The 21145-nt window shown below is 38.5% G+C and overlaps 1 protein-coding gene across 5 annotated transcripts in view; it reads left to right on the top strand.

The window, feature by feature from the left end:
• The window catches only part of LOC126335503 (coiled-coil domain-containing protein 39), a 424893-nt gene that overhangs the window by 240592 nt on the left and 163156 nt on the right, over positions 1-21145 (top strand). For all 5 annotated transcript variants that reach the window (XR_007564887.1, XM_049998846.1, XM_049998848.1 and 2 more), the window contains 2 exons: positions 6977-7192; positions 15315-15479. Coding sequence is in view for 4 of the 5 variants with exons in the window: in XM_049998846.1 (XP_049854803.1) it covers positions 6977-7192; positions 15315-15479 (381 nt within the window). In the remaining variant the exon portion in view is untranslated. The remainder of the gene's footprint in view (positions 1-6976; positions 7193-15314; positions 15480-21145) is intronic.

Raw genomic sequence — 21145 nt, 5'->3', positions numbered from 1 at the left:
GAAAAATTCAAACATTTTGCATCATTTTATATTGTTCAATGCTTTTTACGGATTGAAAATTTGAATGAAGATAAATTAATTTTTCTTAAGGTTAATTCTATTATCAAGTTGTGATGCTACAAGACAATAGCTGGAGGCAGCCAGCACGAGCCATCTAGTGGCAAAAAGGTGACACTAATCGGTATCAACATAATTTTGGGAGCCGATTGGATGAACCGCAACCATATAATTATAGATTGTGATCCAGGGCAGATGATAGTTAAAAATGCTAATGAAGAGAAAAGAGTTAAATTCGTAGGACAAGTGATAAGTGAAAGTATTTGAGTAGTCTTGATTTAACAGCTCGGTATTGGCAGGTGCCATTAGTTGCTGAACATAGAAAATATACAGCATTTTTAAGAGCACTGGATAAAGTCTTTGGGAAAGAATTGAATAAGAAAGTAACTGTATATGTAAACGATATTTTAATTGTGACGGAGAGTTGGACAAAACATTGTGAAATTTTAAATGAAGTATGCCAGGCAATACAGAAAGGAGCAATGACACTGAGGTTCAAGAAGTCAGAGTTTGTAAAAGGAGAAATCATGTTTGTGGTATACCTCATTACTAGTCAAGGAATTAGGAAAGACCCAGCAAAAATGCAAGCAATAAAAGAATTCATAGTTCCCAAGTGTAGGAAGCATGTGAAGTCGTTTTTGGGGTTGTGTGGATTTTATAGGAAATTTGTACCAGATCAGGCTTTTAACAATACAGCACTAAATGAGTTGTTGAAAATGGGTAAGATATTTATCTGGACAAAAGAGTGTCAAGAGGCGTTTGAAGTTTTGAAAGCTAAATTGAGTGAAGATAATGTATTGAGTCTCCCAGATTTGAAATTGCCTTTTTGTCTAGAGACAGAGAGCAGTGCATATGGGTTAGGTGCCCATTTGTTTCAAGTAGAAAATAGTAATGGAAAGGAAGAAAGGAAATCCATTGTGTTTGCTAGTGGAAATTATGGGCTCTTAAGAAGTTTTATTATTTTCTATGGGGACATACCCCTCCCCCATGAACCATGGACCTTGCCGTTGGTGGGGAGGCTTGCGTGCCTCAGTGATACAGATGGCCATACCATACGTGCAATCACAACGGAGGGGTATCTGTTGAGAGGCCAGACAAACCTGTGGTTCCTGAAGAGGGGCAGCAGCCTTTTCAGAAGTTGCAGGGGCAACAGTCTGAATGATTGACTGATCTGACCTTGTAACACTAACCAAAACAGCCTTACTGTGCTTGTACTGCGAACGGCTGAAAGCAAGGGGAAACTACAGCTGTAATTTTTCCCGAGGGCATGCAGCTTTACTGTATGGTTAAATGATGATGGCGTCCTCTTGGGTAACATATTTTGGAGATAAAATAGTCCCCCATTCGGATTTCCGGGCGGTGACTACTCAAGATGATGTCGTTATCAGGAGAAAGAAAACTGGTGTTCTACGAATCGGAGAGTGGAATGTCAGATCCCTTAATCAGGTAGGTAGGTTATAAAATTTAAAAAGGGAAATGGATAGGTTAAAGTTAGATATAGTGGGAATTAGTGAAGTTCGGTGGCAGGAGGAACAAGACTTTTGGTCAGGTGAATACAGGGTTATAAATACAAAAGCTACTACAAACAGCATAGTGAACGCATTATTGTGGCCAAGATAAGACACGAAGCCCACAACTACTACAGTAGTACAAGTTTATATGCCAACTAGCTCTGCAGATGATGAAGAAATTGATTAAATGTATGATGAGATAAAAGCAATTATTCAGGTAGTGAAGGGATACAAAAATTTAATAGTCATGGGTGACTGGAATTCAAGAGAAGGAAACGTAGTAGACGAATATGGATTGGGGCTAAGAAATGAAAGAGGAAGCCGCCTGGTAGAATTTTGCGCAGAGCATAACTTAATCACAGCTAACACTTGGTTTAAGAATCATGAAAGAAGGTTGTATACATGGAAGAGCCCTGGAGATACTAAAAGGTATCAGATAGATTATGTAATGGTAAGACAGAGATTTAGGAACCAGGTTTTAAATTGTAAGACATCTCCAGGGCCAGATGTGGACTCTGACCACAATCTATTGGTTATGAACTGTAGATTAAAACTGGAGAAACTGCAAAAAGGTGGGAATTTAAGGAGATGGGACCTGGATAACTGACAGAACCAGAGGTTGTACAGAGTTTCAGGGAGAGCATTAGGGAACGATTTATAGGAATGGGGGAAATAAATACAATAGAAGAAGAATGGGTAGCATTGAGGGGTGAAATAGTGAAGGCAGCAGATAATCAAGTAGGTAAAAAGACGAGGGCCAGTAGAAATCCTTGGGTAACAGAAGATATATTGAATTTAATTGATGAACGGAGAAAGTATAAAAATGCAGTAAATGAAGAAGGCAAAAAGGAATACAAACATCTCAAAAATGAGATCCACAGGAAGTGCAAAATGGCTAACCAGGGACGGGTAGTGGACAAATGTAAGGATGTAGAGGCTTATCTCACTAGGGGCAAGATAGATACTGCCTACAGGAAAATTAAAGAGACCTTCGGAGAAAAGAGAACCACTTGTATCAGTATCAAGAGCTCAGATGGAAACCCAGTTCTAAGCACAGAAGGTGGAAGGAGTATATAGAGGGTCTATACAGGGACAATGTACTTGAGGACAATATTATGGAATTGGAAGAGGATGTAGATGAAGATGAAATGGGAGATACAATACTGCGTGTAGAGTTTGTTTGACAGAGCACTGAAAGACCTGATTCGAAACAAGGACCCCGGAGTAGACAACATTCCATTGGAACTACTGACGGCCTTGGGAGAGACAGTCCTCACAAAACTCTACCATCTAATGAGCAAAATGTATGAGACAGGCGAAATACCCTCAGACTTCAAGAATAATATAATAATTCCAATCCCAAAGAAAGCAGGTGCTGACAGATGTGAAAATTACCGAACTATCAGTTTAATAAGCCATGGCTGCAAAATACTAACGCGAATTCTTTACAGACGAATGGAAAAACTGGTAGATGCAGACCTCGGGGAGGATCAGTTTGGATTCCGTCGAAATGTTGGAACACGTGAGGCAATACTGACCTTACGACTTATCTTAGAAGAAAGATTAAGAAAAGGCAAACCTACGTTTCTAGCATTTGTAGACTTAGAGAAAGCTTTTGACAATGTTGACTGGAATACTCTTTTTCAAATTCTAAAGGTGGCAGGGGTAAAATACAGGGAGCGAAAGGCTATTTATAATTTGTACAGAAACCAGATGGCAGTAATAAGAGTCGAGGGGCACGAAAGAGAAGCAATCATTGGGAAGGGAGTGAGACAGGGTTGTAGCCTCTACCCAATGTTATTCAATCTGTATATTGAGCAAGCAGTAAAGGAAACAAAAGAAAAATTCAGAGTAGGTATTAAAATCCATGGAGTAGAAATAAAAACTTTGAGGTTCGCCGATGACATTGTATTTCTGTCAGACACAGCAAAGGACTTGGAAGAGCAGTTGAACGGAATGGAGAGTGTCTTGAAAGGAGGATATAAGATGAACATCAACAAAAGCAAAACGAGGATAATGGAAGGTAGTTGAATGAAGTCAGGTGATGCTGAGGGAATTAGATTAGGAAATGAGACACTTAAAGTAGTAAAGGAGTTTTGCTATTTGGGGAGCAAAATAACTGATGATGGTCAAAGTAGAGAAGATATAAAATGTTGACTGGCAATGGCAAGAAAAGCGTTTCTGAAGAAGAGAAATTTGTTAACAACGGGTATAGATTTAAGTGTCAGGAAGTCGTTTCTGAAAGTATTTGTATGGAGTGTAGCCTTGTATGGAAGTGAAACATGGACGATAAATAGTTTGGACAAGAAGAGAATAGAAGCTTTTGAAATGTGGTGCCACAGAAGAATGCTGAAGATTGAATGGGTAAATCACATAACTAATGAGGAGGTATTGAATAGAATTGGGGAGAAGAGGAGTTTGTGGCACAGCTTGACAAGAAGAAGGGACCGGTTGGTAGGACATGCTCTGAGGCATCAAGGGATCACAAATTTAGCATTGGAGGGCAGCGTGGAGGGTAAAAATCGTAGAGGGAGACCAAGAGATGAATACACTAAGCAAATACAGAAGGATGTAGGTTGCAGTAAGTACTGGGAGATGAAGTAGCTTGCACAGGATAGGGTAGCAGCATGGAGAGCTACATCAAACCAGTCTTATGACTGAAGACCACAACAACAACAACAACATGGGGTCATTAGGTGATAATTTACAGTGATCATCAGGCATTGACATTTTTGACGATATGTAAATTGTCACTTAGTCAATTGACTAGGTGTATCCTGTATTTACAACAATTTGACTTTGAAATTAACAATACCAGAGAAGATAAATTGCTACTCACCATATAGTGGAGATGCTGAGTCGTGTTAGGCACAATAAAAACTTTCACACAATCATGTGTAGTTTCAGCTCTCTGAGACTGCAGATGTTTGTGCAAGTTGCGTTTGCGTGAGTGTGTGTGTGTGTGTGTGTGTGTGTGTGTGTGTGTGTGTGTGTGTGTGTGTGCGTCTTCTGCTGACAAGGGCTGTAATGGCCGAAAGCTATGATTGTGTGAATCTTTTTATTGTGCCTATCACGACTCAGCATCTCCGCTATATGGTAAGTGACAACTTTCCTTCTCTGGTATTGTTTCATTCCATCCTGGATTTTCCATTGTTTGATTTTGAAATTAAGTACATAAAAGGAGAACGGAACATAGTGGCAGATGCATTATCAAGATTGCCAATTAGTATGACAGCCACAGATAACGATACAGAAGTAGAGAGTTGGAAAAGAATCTACCATATTAAAGGGGTAAGATATCAAAAGGCAGTTAAGAATACATATAAAAACATGAGGAGAGAACAGAATGATGATCAGTTTTGGGCAATGGTAAAGCACGAATTTAGACAGAAGAATAACACAAAATTGACAAAGTATTACTATATATATAAAGGAGTATTACATAGGAGAAGGGAAGAAACGTCTGATGATGTATGGGGAGTGTGTTGGCCAGAGAAGTACGTAATAACTCTAATTGACTAAGTACATTTAAGTTATAGACATTTTGGACCAAAGAAGTGTTTAGAGAGATTGAATGAATCTGTGTATTTTAATAATATGGGAAGACAAATTCAATATAGAATAAAGACGTGGTCTCTGCCAAAAAGCTAAAGTGTCCAATCAGAAGAGTAGAGGTCCTATGCAGTCAATTTTGCCTAACGATGTATTAGAAATAGTGGCTTTAGTTTTTTATGGTCCATTACCCAGAACTACAGGGGTTTTTTGTTACATATTTGTCGCCTTAGATATTTTCTCCAAGTTTATAAAATTATACCCAATGAGAAAAGCAACGGCAAAATTGGTGTGTGACAAAATGATCAAAGACTCTTTTTTGAAAGTTGGGAAGCCTAAGAGTGTATTAACAAACAATAGGCCCCAATTTATATAAAAAAGTGGAAAAACAGTATGGAGTTACAAGGAGTCGAAGTTAAGTATATAACAGCATACCATGCTGCAGGTACTCCAGTAGAACAAAGTATGTGTGAAATAGGGAGACTATGTTGTACATATGCCTATGATAAACATTGCAATTGGGGAAGGTCTGTGCAAGACATAGAGAATGTTATGAACAATGTGGGACTTGAGAGTACAGGTTTTACACCTAATGAAATTTTAAAGGGAATTAGGGAAAAGATGTTGGTTGAGGAGTGTATGGACTATCTGCCCAGAGAAGAAGTAGACATAATGGAAAAGAAATGCTTAGTGAGAGAACAGTTAGAAAAGAAAAGTAACGCACAGAGGAAACAACATGAGAAAAGAGGGAAAATTACAAAAATTGAAATAGAGGATTCAGTATTGGTGAAAACCCACATTAAATCAACAGAAATAAATTCGGGAAATTCACAATTCTTTCATATATATATAAAGGTCCATTTGAGGTATCTGACATTCTGTATACCAATGTATTTTACTTGATCTTCCCAGAATCGGAAGAGAAATATGGCACACGATACCAAGAGCTGTCATAAATAAAGACCAGGGATGTAGAAAATAAGTTGAATAATATTAAGGGTTTCACAAAAGGAATGAACACTGATGTGGTAGGTTGGGGATTAAATGAGACAGGTGAATAAAAAGATGCATAGAGAATATAAGTAACAGAAAAGACTGTGAAAAGTAAGTATAAAAGCTGTGGTGAATCTTAAATGACTACAAAGTCATGGTAAACATTTATCATGTAAAAAAGTGTTAATGTTATTGTGTGTTAGGGGCAGTGACAATAATGTAAAAGAATTGTAAAAGAGTGCTTGTCTACCTGTTGATAAAGTATAGAAATGTTTCAAAGAGTGTAATTTAGAGAATAAGGAAATCAGATTATTTAGTTGTCTATAAGATATTTATGACAATGGTTACGCGTAGAAAAAAGTAAATGCTGAGTGTCACTTGACTTAGGCATTTCACCTCATGGTAATTTAATACCTCGTGATGAAATGGAGAGGGATGTGTGATGCTACAATACGATAGCTGTAGGCAGCCAGTGCAAGCCATCTAGTGGCAAAAAGGTGATGCTAAGCAGTAGTATTAAAATAAAATAACGTTGAGAGAGGGCAGCAGGGAATGGAGACAGCCAGCAAGAGGCATCTAGCACCTTAAAAGAGAAACAGTATTGCTAGCCTTACCGGGGACAGTACTCCCCCTTTGAAATTAGAAAACACCAGGTATCTTGTTACAGAATTTTAAGTGCAGAAAGCTTAGAAAAATTTAATAACTTATCAGAAGTTTCAGAGACGCTTTTTCTGACAAAGGACTTAGCTAATTCTCTATATTTTTTCAGTATATGTAATATACATATAGTTTGTGTTTTTTTATCAGTTTCATAACATAAAACAGAAATATCAGAGATGTTAAATGTCTGTAAACATTTGCAGGCTGAAGAACGAGCATTGCATGCTATGGAACGAGAAAATGCTCGTGCACGAGATGTTTTGTTTCGTGTACGATACAGAATAAATGACCTTGCACAACGTAAGGAGCTACAGGAATCAGAAATTAAGTGTGTGCAGTCTTCTAAAGCCCAAATACACCAACAGACTCAAAATTTAGAAAAGGAAGCTATTCGCCAGGAAGAAATACTGTATGGTTTGGTGAGTATGTTCTATTAAATATTGAAGTCTGATAATATAAGCTACTGAAATGAAGATATTACATTAGAAAATATTTAGAGCTATATTTCAAAATGAACTTCAGACAAATATTACTTTTATTCCATAATTAATGTGTTATGGGTTGGAGCTGATTAAACGTTATGGGTAAGCAATTGAACAATCATTCTTTCCTTCTCACCCTTTCTGACAAGTCCCCCCTGACTGATTGTTCTGTGTGACTTTTCCGAAATCTACCCCTTTTTTAGAACTCTCCAGTCATTTTCCTTTGTCCTTCTTCCTTCCTCTTCAACCTTTCTGCTGGAAGAAGGAATCACTGGCTCCGAAAGCTTGCCTGATTGTAACCTTCTTTTATGTGCGTGTTCTGCTGCCACTTGGTGAGTAAATTTTTTATCTATGCAATTACATTATTTATGCATACTCAGCAGATTAATATTTTACATGACTCAGGTTAATACGAATGCTAATTTGTGTGTTCTGAACTTTTGATTATTGTGGCTCACATTAGCAAATGTGTCTCTTGTTTGACGGTAAGGGTGTGGATACAAATTTAAACATTTTGTGAGATGTCCTCTGTCAATTGATAGAAGGAAGACCTTGGTGGATCCATGAAGTCTTGGCAGTACAGATCCTTGTGGTGGTAGTCTCCTTTATGGACTCCCCAAGGTCCACAAAAATGATGTGCCATTATGCCGCATTGTCAGTAACATCAGGGCTTCTAGGTATTTGCTGTCAAAATACCTGATGGGGGTACTAAGTCCTTACATGGGTAAATGCACGTTGAGCACTTTGAGAAACAGGCTCCGATGTCATCCAAATGGAAGCACATCTGCTTTTTCTATTATTTGAATGACATGTTCATCATCTGGTCCCATGGAAGGGACAAACTCCTTGAATCCTTGTACATCTGAATATACATTCCAACATCAGATTTGCTATGGAAACTGAAGAAGAAGGAATTGTGAATTGTTGTTTATTAGTCTCATAATGTACATAATGTAAATCATTTGATTTAGGTACAGGAGACACGTCAAAATTTTGGTAAAGTTTCACCGTATACATAGAGCACCTGACTTTAACAAATGGTACCATAACAATAATACAATATAAAAATACACATACAATAAAAAAACTAACAATTAATTACAACAACTGATTTTAACTAATGGTATCATAATAATAATACAATACAAGACTAACAATTAATTACCTCTTGCTCAAATTGTCATGTTCCTGGGCTTCATGGTCAAGAGAAGATGTAATGGCAACCTGAGCCATGGTATGTATGAGAACAAAACACACTCTGACCTGAATTTACACAGAAATAGCTGCCACCATCCTGCACAGGGGAATGAGGTATTAAATGTACTGGTACACATGGTGTACACCACCTTAGATGCAGGGAGTCTGCCCCAGGAACAGGACACTTCATACCTCTGTTTCGAAATATGGGTACTCAGAATAAAAGATTAAGCATGCTCTTTGCCCCACCACTATAGGACAACCTGTGGAAATGGAAGCCTATTCCCAAGAGTTAGCAGCTTTCACTCAGTTAATACTAGGCAGAAACCCAATCTGCATGTGGAATGCACTTCCTTGACTCTTGTGCAGAAAGGAGTGCAGTATTCTGCTGCATCTATTTTCAATAAGCTACCACAAGAACTCAAAAATCTTAACAGTAGCCCAAACTCTTTTAAGTCAAAACTGAAGAGTTTCCTCATGGCTCACTCCTTCTATTCTGTCGAGGAGCTCCTGGAAGAGCTAAAAAATTAAGCAAATTCCAGTGTTACATTGTTGATTTTCTTTATTTAAACTTAAGACTTTTTACCTGAATATGTTTTTTTTTAATTTCATTTTATCTGTTTCTAATATCATGTTAGAATTTCATGTATTGACTCATTCCATGACTATGGAGACTTCTCCTTAATTTGGTCCCACAGAACAATAAATAAATAAATAAAATAAAAAAGAAATAACGGAGGAAGAGGTAGCCACAGCCTTTATGCCATAACTGGCAAGCTATCAGGAAAAATCAGGTGCATACTGAAAAGTGCTGCATAAGAACTGTCTTTTGTCATTTCAATAAAACATGGGCATTATTGGAGAGTGTCAAGATAACCTCATTTTGTAAATTGATAAAGGAAAGTTGCAGTGACTACCTGGTGGAAGGCTTCTGCTAATTAACTGATGTCTCCACCTATTAAATCTGCCAGAGTGATCCCATCCCAGATGTCCAACATAACCATCAATATCTGCTTACAGCCTAAGGCCCTTCCCACAACCTCTCCTCAATCCAATGACACCCTGCATGCCCACCTTCAACATGTTCCTCAAAATCCAATAACCCTATAATCCTGGACACCCCATTGTATGTGTGTGATGTCCTTAGGTTAGTTAGGTTTAACTAGTTCTAAGTTCCAGGGGACTAATGACCTCAGAAGTTGAGTCCCATAGTGCTGAGAGCCATTTTTTGAACACCCCCATTGTAGCTGGTTATTGTGCCACCACTGAAAGAATTTCTGGTCTCATAGACCAATACCTCCAACCAACTGCCTGTAATCTAGACTCAGACTCCCACATCAAAGAGACCAGACACTTCCTTCACTGACTCTCTACCACCCTACCCCTTTACCTCCAGGATCCCTACATGCACACTGTTGATGCTACCTGCCTATACACCAACATGCCTCATGCCCTTGGTGTTACCCCTGTTGAACACTACCTTTCCCAACATCCTTCAGACTCCAACCCACTATCTCATTCCTTGTACACTTTACTAACTATATCCTAACACACAACTATTTCTCCTTGGAAGGGAAGGTATAAAACAAATCCACAGCATAGCCATGTGCACTTGCGTAGTACCCTAATATACCAACCCTTATGGGCTTTATGGGCCTTCTAGAGGAGACTTCCTAGCTTCCAGAACCACAAAACATCTATTCTCGTTCAGGTTCAGCGATTAGATCTTTATAATTTGGACTCCGTACCAAGACACCGAGGACATGCAGCTTTACTGTATGATTAAATGATGATGGCATCCTCTTGGGTAAAATATTCCGGAGGTAAAATAGTCCCCCATTCGGATCTCCGGGCGGGGACTACTCAGGAGGATGTCGTTATCAGGAGAAAGAAAACTGGCGTTCTACGGATCGGAGCGTGGAATGTCAGATCCCTTAATCGGGCAGGTAGGTTAGAAAATTTAAAAAGGGAAATGGATAGGTTAAAGTTAGATATAGTGGGAATTAGTGAAGTTCGGTGGCAGGAGGAACAAGACTTCTGGTCAGGTGATTACAGGGTTATAAACACAAAATCAAATAGGGGTAATGCAGGAGTAGGTTTAATAATGAATAGGAAAATAGGAATGCGGGTAAGCTACTACAAACAGCATAGTGAACGCATTATTGTGGCCAAGATAGATACGAAGCCCACACCTACTACAGTAGTACAAGTTTATATGCCAACTAGCTCTGCAGATGACGAAGAAATTGAAGAAATGTACGATGAAATAAAAGAAATTATTCAGATAGTGAAGGGAGACGAAAATTTAATAGTAATGGGTGACTGGAATTCGAGTGTAGGAAAAGGGAGAGAAGGAAACATAGTAGGTGAATATGGATTGGGGCTAAGGAATGAAAGAGGAAGCCGCCTAGTAGAATTTTGCACAGAGCACAACTTAATCATAGCTAACACTTGGTTTAAGAATCATGAAAGAAGGTTGTATACGTGGAAGAACCCTGGAGATACTAAAAGGTATCAGATAGATTATATAATGGTAAGACAGAGATTTAGGAACCAGGTTTTAAGTTGTAAGACATTTCCAGGGGCAGATGTGGACTCTGACCACAATCTATTGGTTATGACCTGTAGATTAAAACTGAAGAAACTGCAAAAATGTGGGAAATTAAGGAGATGGGACCTGGATAAACTGAAAGAACCAGAGGTTGTACAGAGTTTCAGGGAGAGCATAAGGGAACAATTGACAGGAATAGGGGAAAGAAATACAGTAGAAGAAGAATGGGTAGCTCTGAGGGATGAAGTAGTGAAGGCAGCAGAGGATAAAGTAGGTAAAAAGACGAGGACTGCTAGAAATCCTTGGGTAACAGAAGAAATATTGAATTTAATTGATGAAAGGAGAAAATATAAAAATGCAGTAAATGAAGCAGGCAAAAAGGAATACAAACGTCTCAAAAATGAGATCGAGAGGAAGTGCAAAATGGCTAAACAGGGATGGCTAGAGGATAAATGTAAGGATGTAGAGGCTTATCTCACTTGGGGTAAGATAGATACTGCCTACAGGAAAATTAAAGAGACCTTTGGAGAGAAGAGAACCACGTGTATGAATATCAAGAGCTCAGATGGCAACCCAGTTCTAAGCAAAGAAGGGAAGGCAGAAAGGTGGAAGGAGTATATAGAAGGTTTATACAAGGGTGATGTACTTGAGGACAATATTATGGAAATGGAAGAGGATGTAGATGAAGACGAAATGGGTGATACGATATTGCGTGAAGAGTTTGACAGAGCACTGAAAGACCTGAGTCGGAACAAGGCCCCCGGAGTAGACAACATTCCATTAGAACTACTGACGGCCTTGGGAGAGCCAGTCATGACAAAACTCTACCAGCTGGTGAGCAAGATGTATGAGACAGGCCAAATACCCTCAGACTTCAAGAAGAATATAATAATTCCAATCCCAAAGAAAGCAGGTGCTGACAGATGTGAAAATTACCGAACTATCAGTTTAATAAGTCACAGCTGCAAAATACTAACGCGAATTCTTTACAGACGAATGGAAAAACTGATAGATGCGGACCTCGGGGAGGATCAGTTTGGATTCCGTCGAAATGTTGGAACACGTGAGGCAATACTGACCTTACGACTTATCTTAGAAGAAAGATTAAGAAAAGGCAAACCTACGTTTCTAGCATTTGTAGACTTAGAGAAAGCTTTTGACAATGTTGACTGGAATACTCTTTTTCAAATTCTAAAGGTGGCAGGGGTAAAATACAGGGAGCGAAAGGCTATTTACAATTTGTACAGAAACCAGATGGCAGTCATAAGAGTCGAGGGGCATGAAAGGGAAGCAGTGGTTGGGAAAGGAGTGAGACAGGGTTGTAGCCTCTCCCCGATGTTATTCAATCTGTATATCGAGCAAGCAGTAAAGGAAACAAAAGAAAAATTTGGAGTAGGTATTAAAATTCATGGAGACGAAGTAAAAATTTTGAGGTTCGCCGATGACATTGTAATTCTGTCAGAGACGGCAAAGGACTTGGAAGAGCAGTTGAACGGAATGGACAGCGTCTTGAAAGGAGGATATAAGATGAACATCAACAAAAGCAAAACGAGGATAATGGAATGTAGTCCAATTAAATCGGGTGATGCTGAGGGAATTAGATTAGGAAATGAGACACTTAAAGTAGTAAAGGAGTTTTGCTATTTAGGAAGTAAAATAACTGATGATGGTCGAAGTAGAGAGGATATAAAATGTAGACTGGCAATGGCAAGGAAAGCGTTTCTGAAGAAGAGAAATTTGTTAACATCGAATATAGATTTAAGTGTCAGGAAGTCATTTCTGAAAATATTTGTTTGGAGTGTAGCCATGTATGGAAGTGAAACATGGACGATAACTAGTTTGGACAAGAAGAGAATAGAAGCTTTCGAAATGTGGTGCTACAGAAGAATACTGAAGATAAGGTGGATAGATCACGTAACTAATGAGGAGGTATTGAATAGGATTGGGGAGAAGAGAAGTTTGTGGCACAACTTGACTAGAAGAAGGGATCGGTTGGTAGGACATGTTTTGAGGCATCAAGGGATCACAAATTTAGCGTTGGAGGGCAGTGTGGAGGGTAAAAATCGTAGAGGGAGACCGAGAGATGAGTACACTAAGCAGATTCAGAAGGATGTAGATTGCAGTAGGTACTGGGAGATGAAGAAGCTTGCACAGGATAGAGTAGCATGGAGAGCTGCATCAAACCAGTCTCAGGACTGAAGACCACAACAACAACAACAACAACCAAGACACCCTATTTCATTCCTTCACAACCCCAACAGCTCTCCCATTTGCTTCACCTGGTCTTCCTCTACCTAGCTTACCACCTTCCTGGACATTACCTCCTCCTCACTGATGGATTTATCCACAGTTTTGTCCACATTAAATCCACTACTACTAACGGTACCTGTATTTTGACAGCTGTCATCACTTCCACACCAAAAAGTCCTTCCCACTCAGTCTGCTCACCCAGGTGTGGCATATCTACAGTAACAAGAACTTCCTTGCTCAGTGTGCTGAGATCTTCACAAACAGGTGTTATCCACAGACCTAGTACGCAAATTGATCTCCCATGCCATTTCATGTCACACCCCAATCCTCCCAACAACCCCAAGAACCATATACAGTGGAGTGCCCCATTTGTCACCCAGTACCAACACAGACTGGAACAACTGAACCACATAATTTATGAGGGCTTTTATTACCTATCATCATGCCCTTAAATGAGGTACATCCTCTCCAAGATCCCACCTCTCCTAAAATGGTGTACCATTGACACCAGGCACCACAACATCCTATTCCATCCTTACACTACTCCTATCCTTTCAATACCTCCACCGTGTGCTTCCTACTCCAGTCCAGTCACATACTTACGCTACCCCATCAAAACCCAGGCCATCTTTAAAAGCAGCCATGTCATGTATTAGCTCTGTTGCAATCACAGACACAGACTTTTATATTAGTATGACTACCAACCAGCTATCTGCCAGAATGAATGGCCCCTGCCAAATTGTGGTCAAGAGCAAATCAGATCACCCTGTAACACAGCATGCACCTGAACATAGCATGCTTGATTTCAATGGCTGCTTCACTACCCAAACCATACAGATCCTCCCCTTCACCTCCAGCTTATCTTAACTGTACAGATGGAAATTATCCTTACAACACATTCTCCACACCCATAATTATACCGGATTCAAACTATGGTAACCTACTGTCCCACACCCTCCACCCAAAAGTATCCATCCCCTTTGTTCTATCACCTCCTCCCTATTCTCATTTCCCAACCTTTTTGTGTGCCACCATCTGTCAATGCCCCCTTCCTTGCTCCTCTCCTTTCTCACTCCCTGTGTCCCTGCCTGGTAGCTTCCTGGCCCTGCTCTTGTTAGCTGCCTAGTCCCCGCACGCTCTATCAGACAGCACTCTCTCCCTCCCCCTCCACACACACATACAGATTGCTTCTTCCATTCTAAATAACAATTACATCATTCTAGTCTGAGCTGCAGGAGATGGCAGCCATGTGTGCATGACGTATGTTTGCTCATGTGAATGAATGTGTGTTTGTTTCTTTTTCTGAAAAAGACTTTGGCTGAAAGCTACTGTGTAGTGTCTCTTCGTTGTGCCTGTCTGCAACTTAACATATCATCTTTACTTAAGTAGAATCCACCTTTTCCTTATAAATTGATATTCCAACCTGGAGTTTCCTCTGTGTAAGAATACATTGAATAATGCAGGGAAAGGATTCTGCAACGTTATGATTGGATTCTAAATTTTATTTTGTTTTAAACCACAACTGCAAACCTAGTTTCAGAAAAACTTAAGTTTTCAAGTGTTACACAACTGTTAATGCAATCACATACAGATAATTAATTTTTTCACAATGAGATTTAAGTCCAAAGTAAAACCTACAAAGGAAGCTTTCATGAAACGGGGGGCAGTTAAAACTGTTTCAACAAGAGCCATACATGTAATCATGTTTTTACATTCATTGCAGAGAACAGTTCTCTCTACAGTACAAATAATAGGAAAGTAAGATATGCACATATTCATTTTTTTGTTTTTGTTTTAATAATTGTGTACAAAGACTGACTTTGTAAGTATCACTTTTGATATTACTTTGAAAATGCAATACTAAGTCAGCTGTTTATGCTTCCATTAATAAGTGCCCTTCACTTGAAAATGGATGCTTGTTATTTCTGCCTGCACTCAAAACTGACAAATTATATTTATGTTGAAAACTGTTGGTACAGTCAGTATAATTCAAATTGAGGAACCACCTACCATTACAGGCCAGGCTGTAATTTATTGCTATATCCTTTATTATTCTTGTAGGACTATGAAGTGCAGCGGCTAGAATCCCGAATAGCACGAATGAAAGGCAAGACTGATGAAGAGTCCAGAGCTGCTGAGGATGAAAAACTTAATGAAATGCGCAAGATTTTGGATGAGAAGACAGAGAAAGTGACTGTGTTGACTGCAGAGGTCCAGAGAGTTGATGTAAGCATGTGTAGATAACTGTAAATAATTTTTCTGTCTTTTGTTTTAAATTAATATTGTGATGCTTGCGAATTTAGGTTATTGTATTCTGCCATGTAACAACTATATATGTCTTTCTCAGTTTATGCTATGTTCCTGGCATTGTAGTTAACATCTTACATTGTTGTTTTTGGTTATCAGGAGTGATTGATGGTGTATATCACAAACACACTAGATTGTTAAAGATACGTAATGGTCAAAATTGTGGAATCAGATGTTCAGTGGGTAGTGCTACACTCATCATAACTACAGCAAAAGTAAAGAGATTGACATAGTCGTTAATACACAATGTCTAGTTTATCAAACATAACATAGAATTAATTTTGTCAGTATTTCGTTGACCTTTTCCAAAACTTAACCAGAAAAAGTAAAATATGTGGCGGCAGTGGTTTGGCAAGTTATGGTAAAGGAAACAAACTTAAGTGCAATTAGGGTAACAAAAAATATTAATGATTTTGCATTTAACCTGAGTTATTTTCATAGAATTCTTTGTAACAGTGAGACTCCCAAATGTGAGAACCATTTCTGGGAGAATAACAGTAACTATGCCTGGAGTACAAAAAGCAGTTTCAAAGCTTATGACAAATGAAATTAAATTTATTATTGTGATCTAACATTTGAATAACTGAAACTTAATTTAATGCAAAGGAAAAAAAGAAGTAGTGCTTGGCCATTTAAAACTAAGCTGGTATTTTGTCATCATGATCATCATCATTTTTTATGGCAGAATCCTTGAACATATTCTCAGTTTGAATATAAAAAAATTTTCTGCGAGGGAAAATCTTCTGTCCACAAATCATCCCTATTTTACGAACCTTCATTCATGCAAAACTTACCTTGTTTTTCATATGAGATCCAGTGAACCATGGATAAAGGCCAACAGGTGGATTCCATATTCCTAGATTTCCATAAAGCATTTCACGTGGTGCCACACAGCTGACTGCTAACAAAAGTACAAGCATATGGAATAGATTGCCACATATGTAAGTGGCTTAAAGAATTCGTAGGTGACAGAATTCAGTATGCTGTTCTCGATCGTGAGTGTTCATCAGAGACAAGGGTATAATCAGGAAAGCCACAGGGAAGTGTGATAGGACTGCTATTATACTAAATAATCTGGTGTACAGGATAAACAGCAGGCTGTGGCTGTTTGTTGATGATGCTATTGTGTATGGGAAAGTGCGATCATTCAGTGACTGTAGGAGGATACATGATGATTTAGAGCAAATTTGTAGTTGGTGTGATGAATGTTAGCTAGCTCTATATGAAGAAAAAAGTAAGTTAATGTGCATGAGTAGGAGAAACAAACCCATAACATTTGAATACCGTATTAGAGGTGTGCTACTTGACAAAGTCAGTCGATTAAATTCCTCTACATAGTGTTGCAGAGCAGTATAAAAAGGAATGGCATGTAAGGACTGTAATAGGGAAGGTGAATGCTCGACTTTGGTTTATTGAGAGAATTTTAGAAATGTGTGGTTCATCTGCAAAGGAGACCACATATAGGACACTACTGCAACCCATTACTTAGTAGTGTTTGAGTGTTTGGAATCTGCTCCAGATCGGATTAAAGGAAGACATCAAAGCAATTCAGAGGTGGACTGCTAAATTTGTTTCCAATCAGTTGAACAATTTGCAAATAATATGAAGATGCTTCAGGAACTTCAAAGAGCACTATTGAGAAAAGTAAGAGAACCAGTATTTGCGGTATTTGAGACAGACTGTAGGGTGATTCTACAGCCGCCAATGTACATTTCGTGTAAGGATCATGGAGATAAGATTAGAGAGATAAGGGCTGATACAGAGGCATATAGACAATCATTTTTTCCTCGCTCTGTTTGTGAGTTGAACAGAAAAGGAAATGACTAGTAGTACTACGGGGTACCATTTATTTATTTATTTATTTATTTATTTATTTATTTATTTGTTAAGTATCCATTCATCAAAATTTTTATGTGGGATATAGCTTACTTTGTACATTAGTACACAATTTCAAATACATGTTACAAAACAGTAACATTGATTCAATATCCTAAAAAGTATAAGCACGTGATACAGTACAGTAAATCATTGAAATACAATACATTAATATAAAGTACAACCAGCACAATATAATTTATAGTACTAAATTATTTAATTGGATAGATAAACAACCTATTATTCACCAAGCAGCTACAGTACACACACATAAAAACTGTTGTAATTGGCAAGCTTCCAGAGCCAGTGGCTCCTTCTTCAGGCAGAAGGGTTGAATGAGAAAGAAGAAGGGCAAAGGAAAAGGACTGGAGAGATCTAGGAAAAGGGGTAGGTTTCGGGAAAGTCACCCAGAACTGTGGGTCAGGGGAGACTTGCTGTACGGGATGAGAAGGAATTAATCTAGGAAAAGGGGTAGATTTTGGGAAAGTCTCCCCTGACCTGTGGTTCTGGGTGACTTTCCTGAAATCTACCCCTTTTCCTAGACCTTTCCAGTCCTTTTTCTTCACCCTTCTTCCTTCCCTTTCAACCCTTCTTCCTGAAGAACTAGCCACTGGCTCCAAAACTTACCAATTACAACGGTCTTTTATGTGTGTGTTCCGCCACCGCTTGGTGCGTAGCTTTTTATCTATCCAGTAAAAAAATTTTGTCAATAATTGTTTTCATTCTAATATATAGTACAATATGTAAGAAAAGTATTTCAGATACATAATGCAAGAAAAAAATAATTTAAATTTATAGTAACAGACATTCATTTACCAAAGGAAATAATTTAAATTTATGTTAGCAGATATTCATTTACAGTGTAATAGCACTTGTCCTGTAAATATGTTTTCAAAGCCACTTCAACTTTTTGTGTTTCTTTTATTTCCCTGATGTAGTGGAGAAGTTTATTGTAGAGTTTTTTGCCAGTTTGCAGTGGTCCATGTTGTCTGAGTGTTGTGCTTGCATGTTTGCTGTGGAAGTCTGATTTTTGCCTTGTGTCGTGTGCATGGACTGCTTGATTTGAACATAATATGTTGTTTTTAGTTTCTGAATTTTTTTGTGTATGTAATTATCTCAAGAATGTACAGGCATGGTAGCGGTAGTATCTGGAGTGTGTTAAAAAAGCATTTGCAAAACTTTCTGGGTGTGGCATTTCCAATTGCCCTAATGATCCTCTTCTGTGCTATGAAGCAGCTTTTGCTTATTGTCAAATTCCCCCCAAAAATTGCAGCAGTGATTCCATTTGGGCATAATACACATTTCTTTTGTTGTATAGGTAGCAAATATTTTTATGCTATAGCGTATTGTACTAAGTTTTTGGCTGATGTATTTGATGTGTGTGTGTGTCTCACTTCATGTCCTGAATCCATAATCCCAGAAATTTTGTTTAGTTTGCAGTTTTCAATTTTTTATTAAATAGATTTATGGTGGGGGTTAATGGATGTTTATTGTGTGTTGTCTGAAGGTGCATTGCAACAGTTTTCTCTTTGTTAACCATAAGATTGTTTGTAGTGAACCATTTTATAGTGTGTGTGGTGCAATTTTGTACTTCCTATTTTAGTTCTGCAGCATTTTTGGCTATTATCAATACATTGAGTCAATCACAAATTTTATGTATTTTTGGGAATCACTAGTTGATTCTAGGTCATTGATAAATATTAAGAACAACACTGGGCCTAAGATAGAACCTTGGGGAACACCATACTTAATTTCTTTTCTTTCGATTGGTGGGGGTGCATAATGTTTTCTTCCTGATGATTTCGACTATCTGCTCTCTGATTGTTAAGCATGATGTCATCCACTCATGTGCCAGGCCCTAATTCCTACATACTGCAATTTTTGAAGTAGTAAGTTGTGGTCTGTCACATCAAAAGCTTTCGTGAGGTCCAGAACTATTGCTCATACATGTTTTTTCTGGTCTATTGCAGTCAAGACTTGGTTAACAAAGTAAAAAAATGGCACTTTCTGTCGATCTGACTTTCCTGAACCCGTGTTTGGTATTTGATACAAAATTATTTTTTTCTATGAATGAAATCAGTCTTTTATATTTTAAAAAATCTTTATTCCAGTATTTCAGTGAAACCAGAGAGCAGAGAGATTGGTCTGTAGTTCTTTTCGTTTCTCTTATCTTCCTTCTTGAAAAGAGATCTCACCTATGCCATTTTTAGTTTCTCTGGGAAAATACCACTGCACAATGAAGATGACTTAGAGGCTTAGTCAATACTGTTGCACATTTTGTTTCATGTGTAATTGAGAACGTTGTCTATAACTCAAGAAAATTTTGATTTTAATTCCTTCATAATATTCAGTATTTTCTTTTCATCTGTTGGACACAAAAATACAGGGTGATTCAAAAAGAATACCACAACTTTAAAAATGTGTATTTAATGAAAGAAACATAATATAACCTTCTGTTATACATCATTACAAAGAGTATTTAAAAAGGATTTTTTTTCACTCAAAAACAAGTTCAGAGATGTTCAATATGACCCCCTCCAGACACTCGAGCAATATCAACCCAATACTCCAACTCGTTCCACACTCTCTGTAGCATATCAGGTGTAACAGTTTGGATAGCTGCTGTTATTTCTTGTTTCAAATCATCAATGGTGGCTGGGAGAGGTGGCCGAAACACCATATCCTTAATATACCCCCATAAGAAAAAATCGCAGGGAGTAAGATCAGGGCTTCTTGGAGGCCAGTGATGAAGTGCTCTGTCACGGGCTGCCTGGCGGCCAATCCATCGCCTTAGGTCGTTGATGTTCAGGTAGTTACGGACAAATAAGTGCCAATGTGGTGGCGCTCCATCCTGCTCAAATTTGAATTGTTGTGCTTCTTGTTCGAGCTGCGGGAACACCCAATTCTCTAACATCTCTAGATACTGTAGTCCAGTTACAGTAGCACCTTCGAAGAAAAAGGGACCAAAAACTTTATTGGCTGAAATGGCACAGAAAACGTTCACCTTAGGCGAGTCACGTTCATACTGAGTTGTTTCCCGTGGATTCTCAGTGCCCCATATACAGACATTGTGACGGTTGACTTTCCCGTTAGTGTGGAAAGTTGCTTCATCACTAAACACAATCTTTGAAACGAAAGATTCATCTGTCTCCATTTGAGCAAGGATAAAATCACAGAAATCGATTATTTTAATCTTATCAGCTGCAGACAGTGCTTGAACCAATTTCAGACAATAAGGTTTCATAACTGACCTTTTTCGTAGGACTCTCCATACAGTTGACTGTAGAATTTGCAGCTCTCTGCTAGCTCTGCGTGTCGATTTTCCTGGGCTGTGAACAAATGCTTGCTGGATGCGTGCTACATTTTCATCACTCGTTCTCGGCCGTCCAGAACTTTTCCCTTTGCACAAATACCCATTCTCTGTAAACTGTTTATACCAATGTTTAATACACCACCTATCAGGAGGTTTAACACCATACTTCGTTCGAAATGCACGCTGAACAACTGTCGTCGATTCACTTCTGCCATACTCAATAACACAAAAAGCTTTCTGTTGAGCGGTCGCCATCTTTGCATCAACTGTCGCTGACGCCTAGTCAGCAGCACCTCAAGCGAACAAATGTACAACTAAATGAAACTTTATAGCTCCCTTAATTTGACGACAGATAGTGCTTAGCTCTGCCTTTTGTCGTTGCAGAGTTTTAAATTCC

This window comes from Schistocerca gregaria, chromosome 2 (genome assembly GCF_023897955.1).
Source record: "Schistocerca gregaria isolate iqSchGreg1 chromosome 2, iqSchGreg1.2, whole genome shotgun sequence".
Classification (NCBI taxonomy): domain Eukaryota; kingdom Metazoa; phylum Arthropoda; class Insecta; order Orthoptera; family Acrididae; genus Schistocerca; species Schistocerca gregaria.
This window is presented reverse-complemented; position numbering and strand designations above follow the sequence as displayed.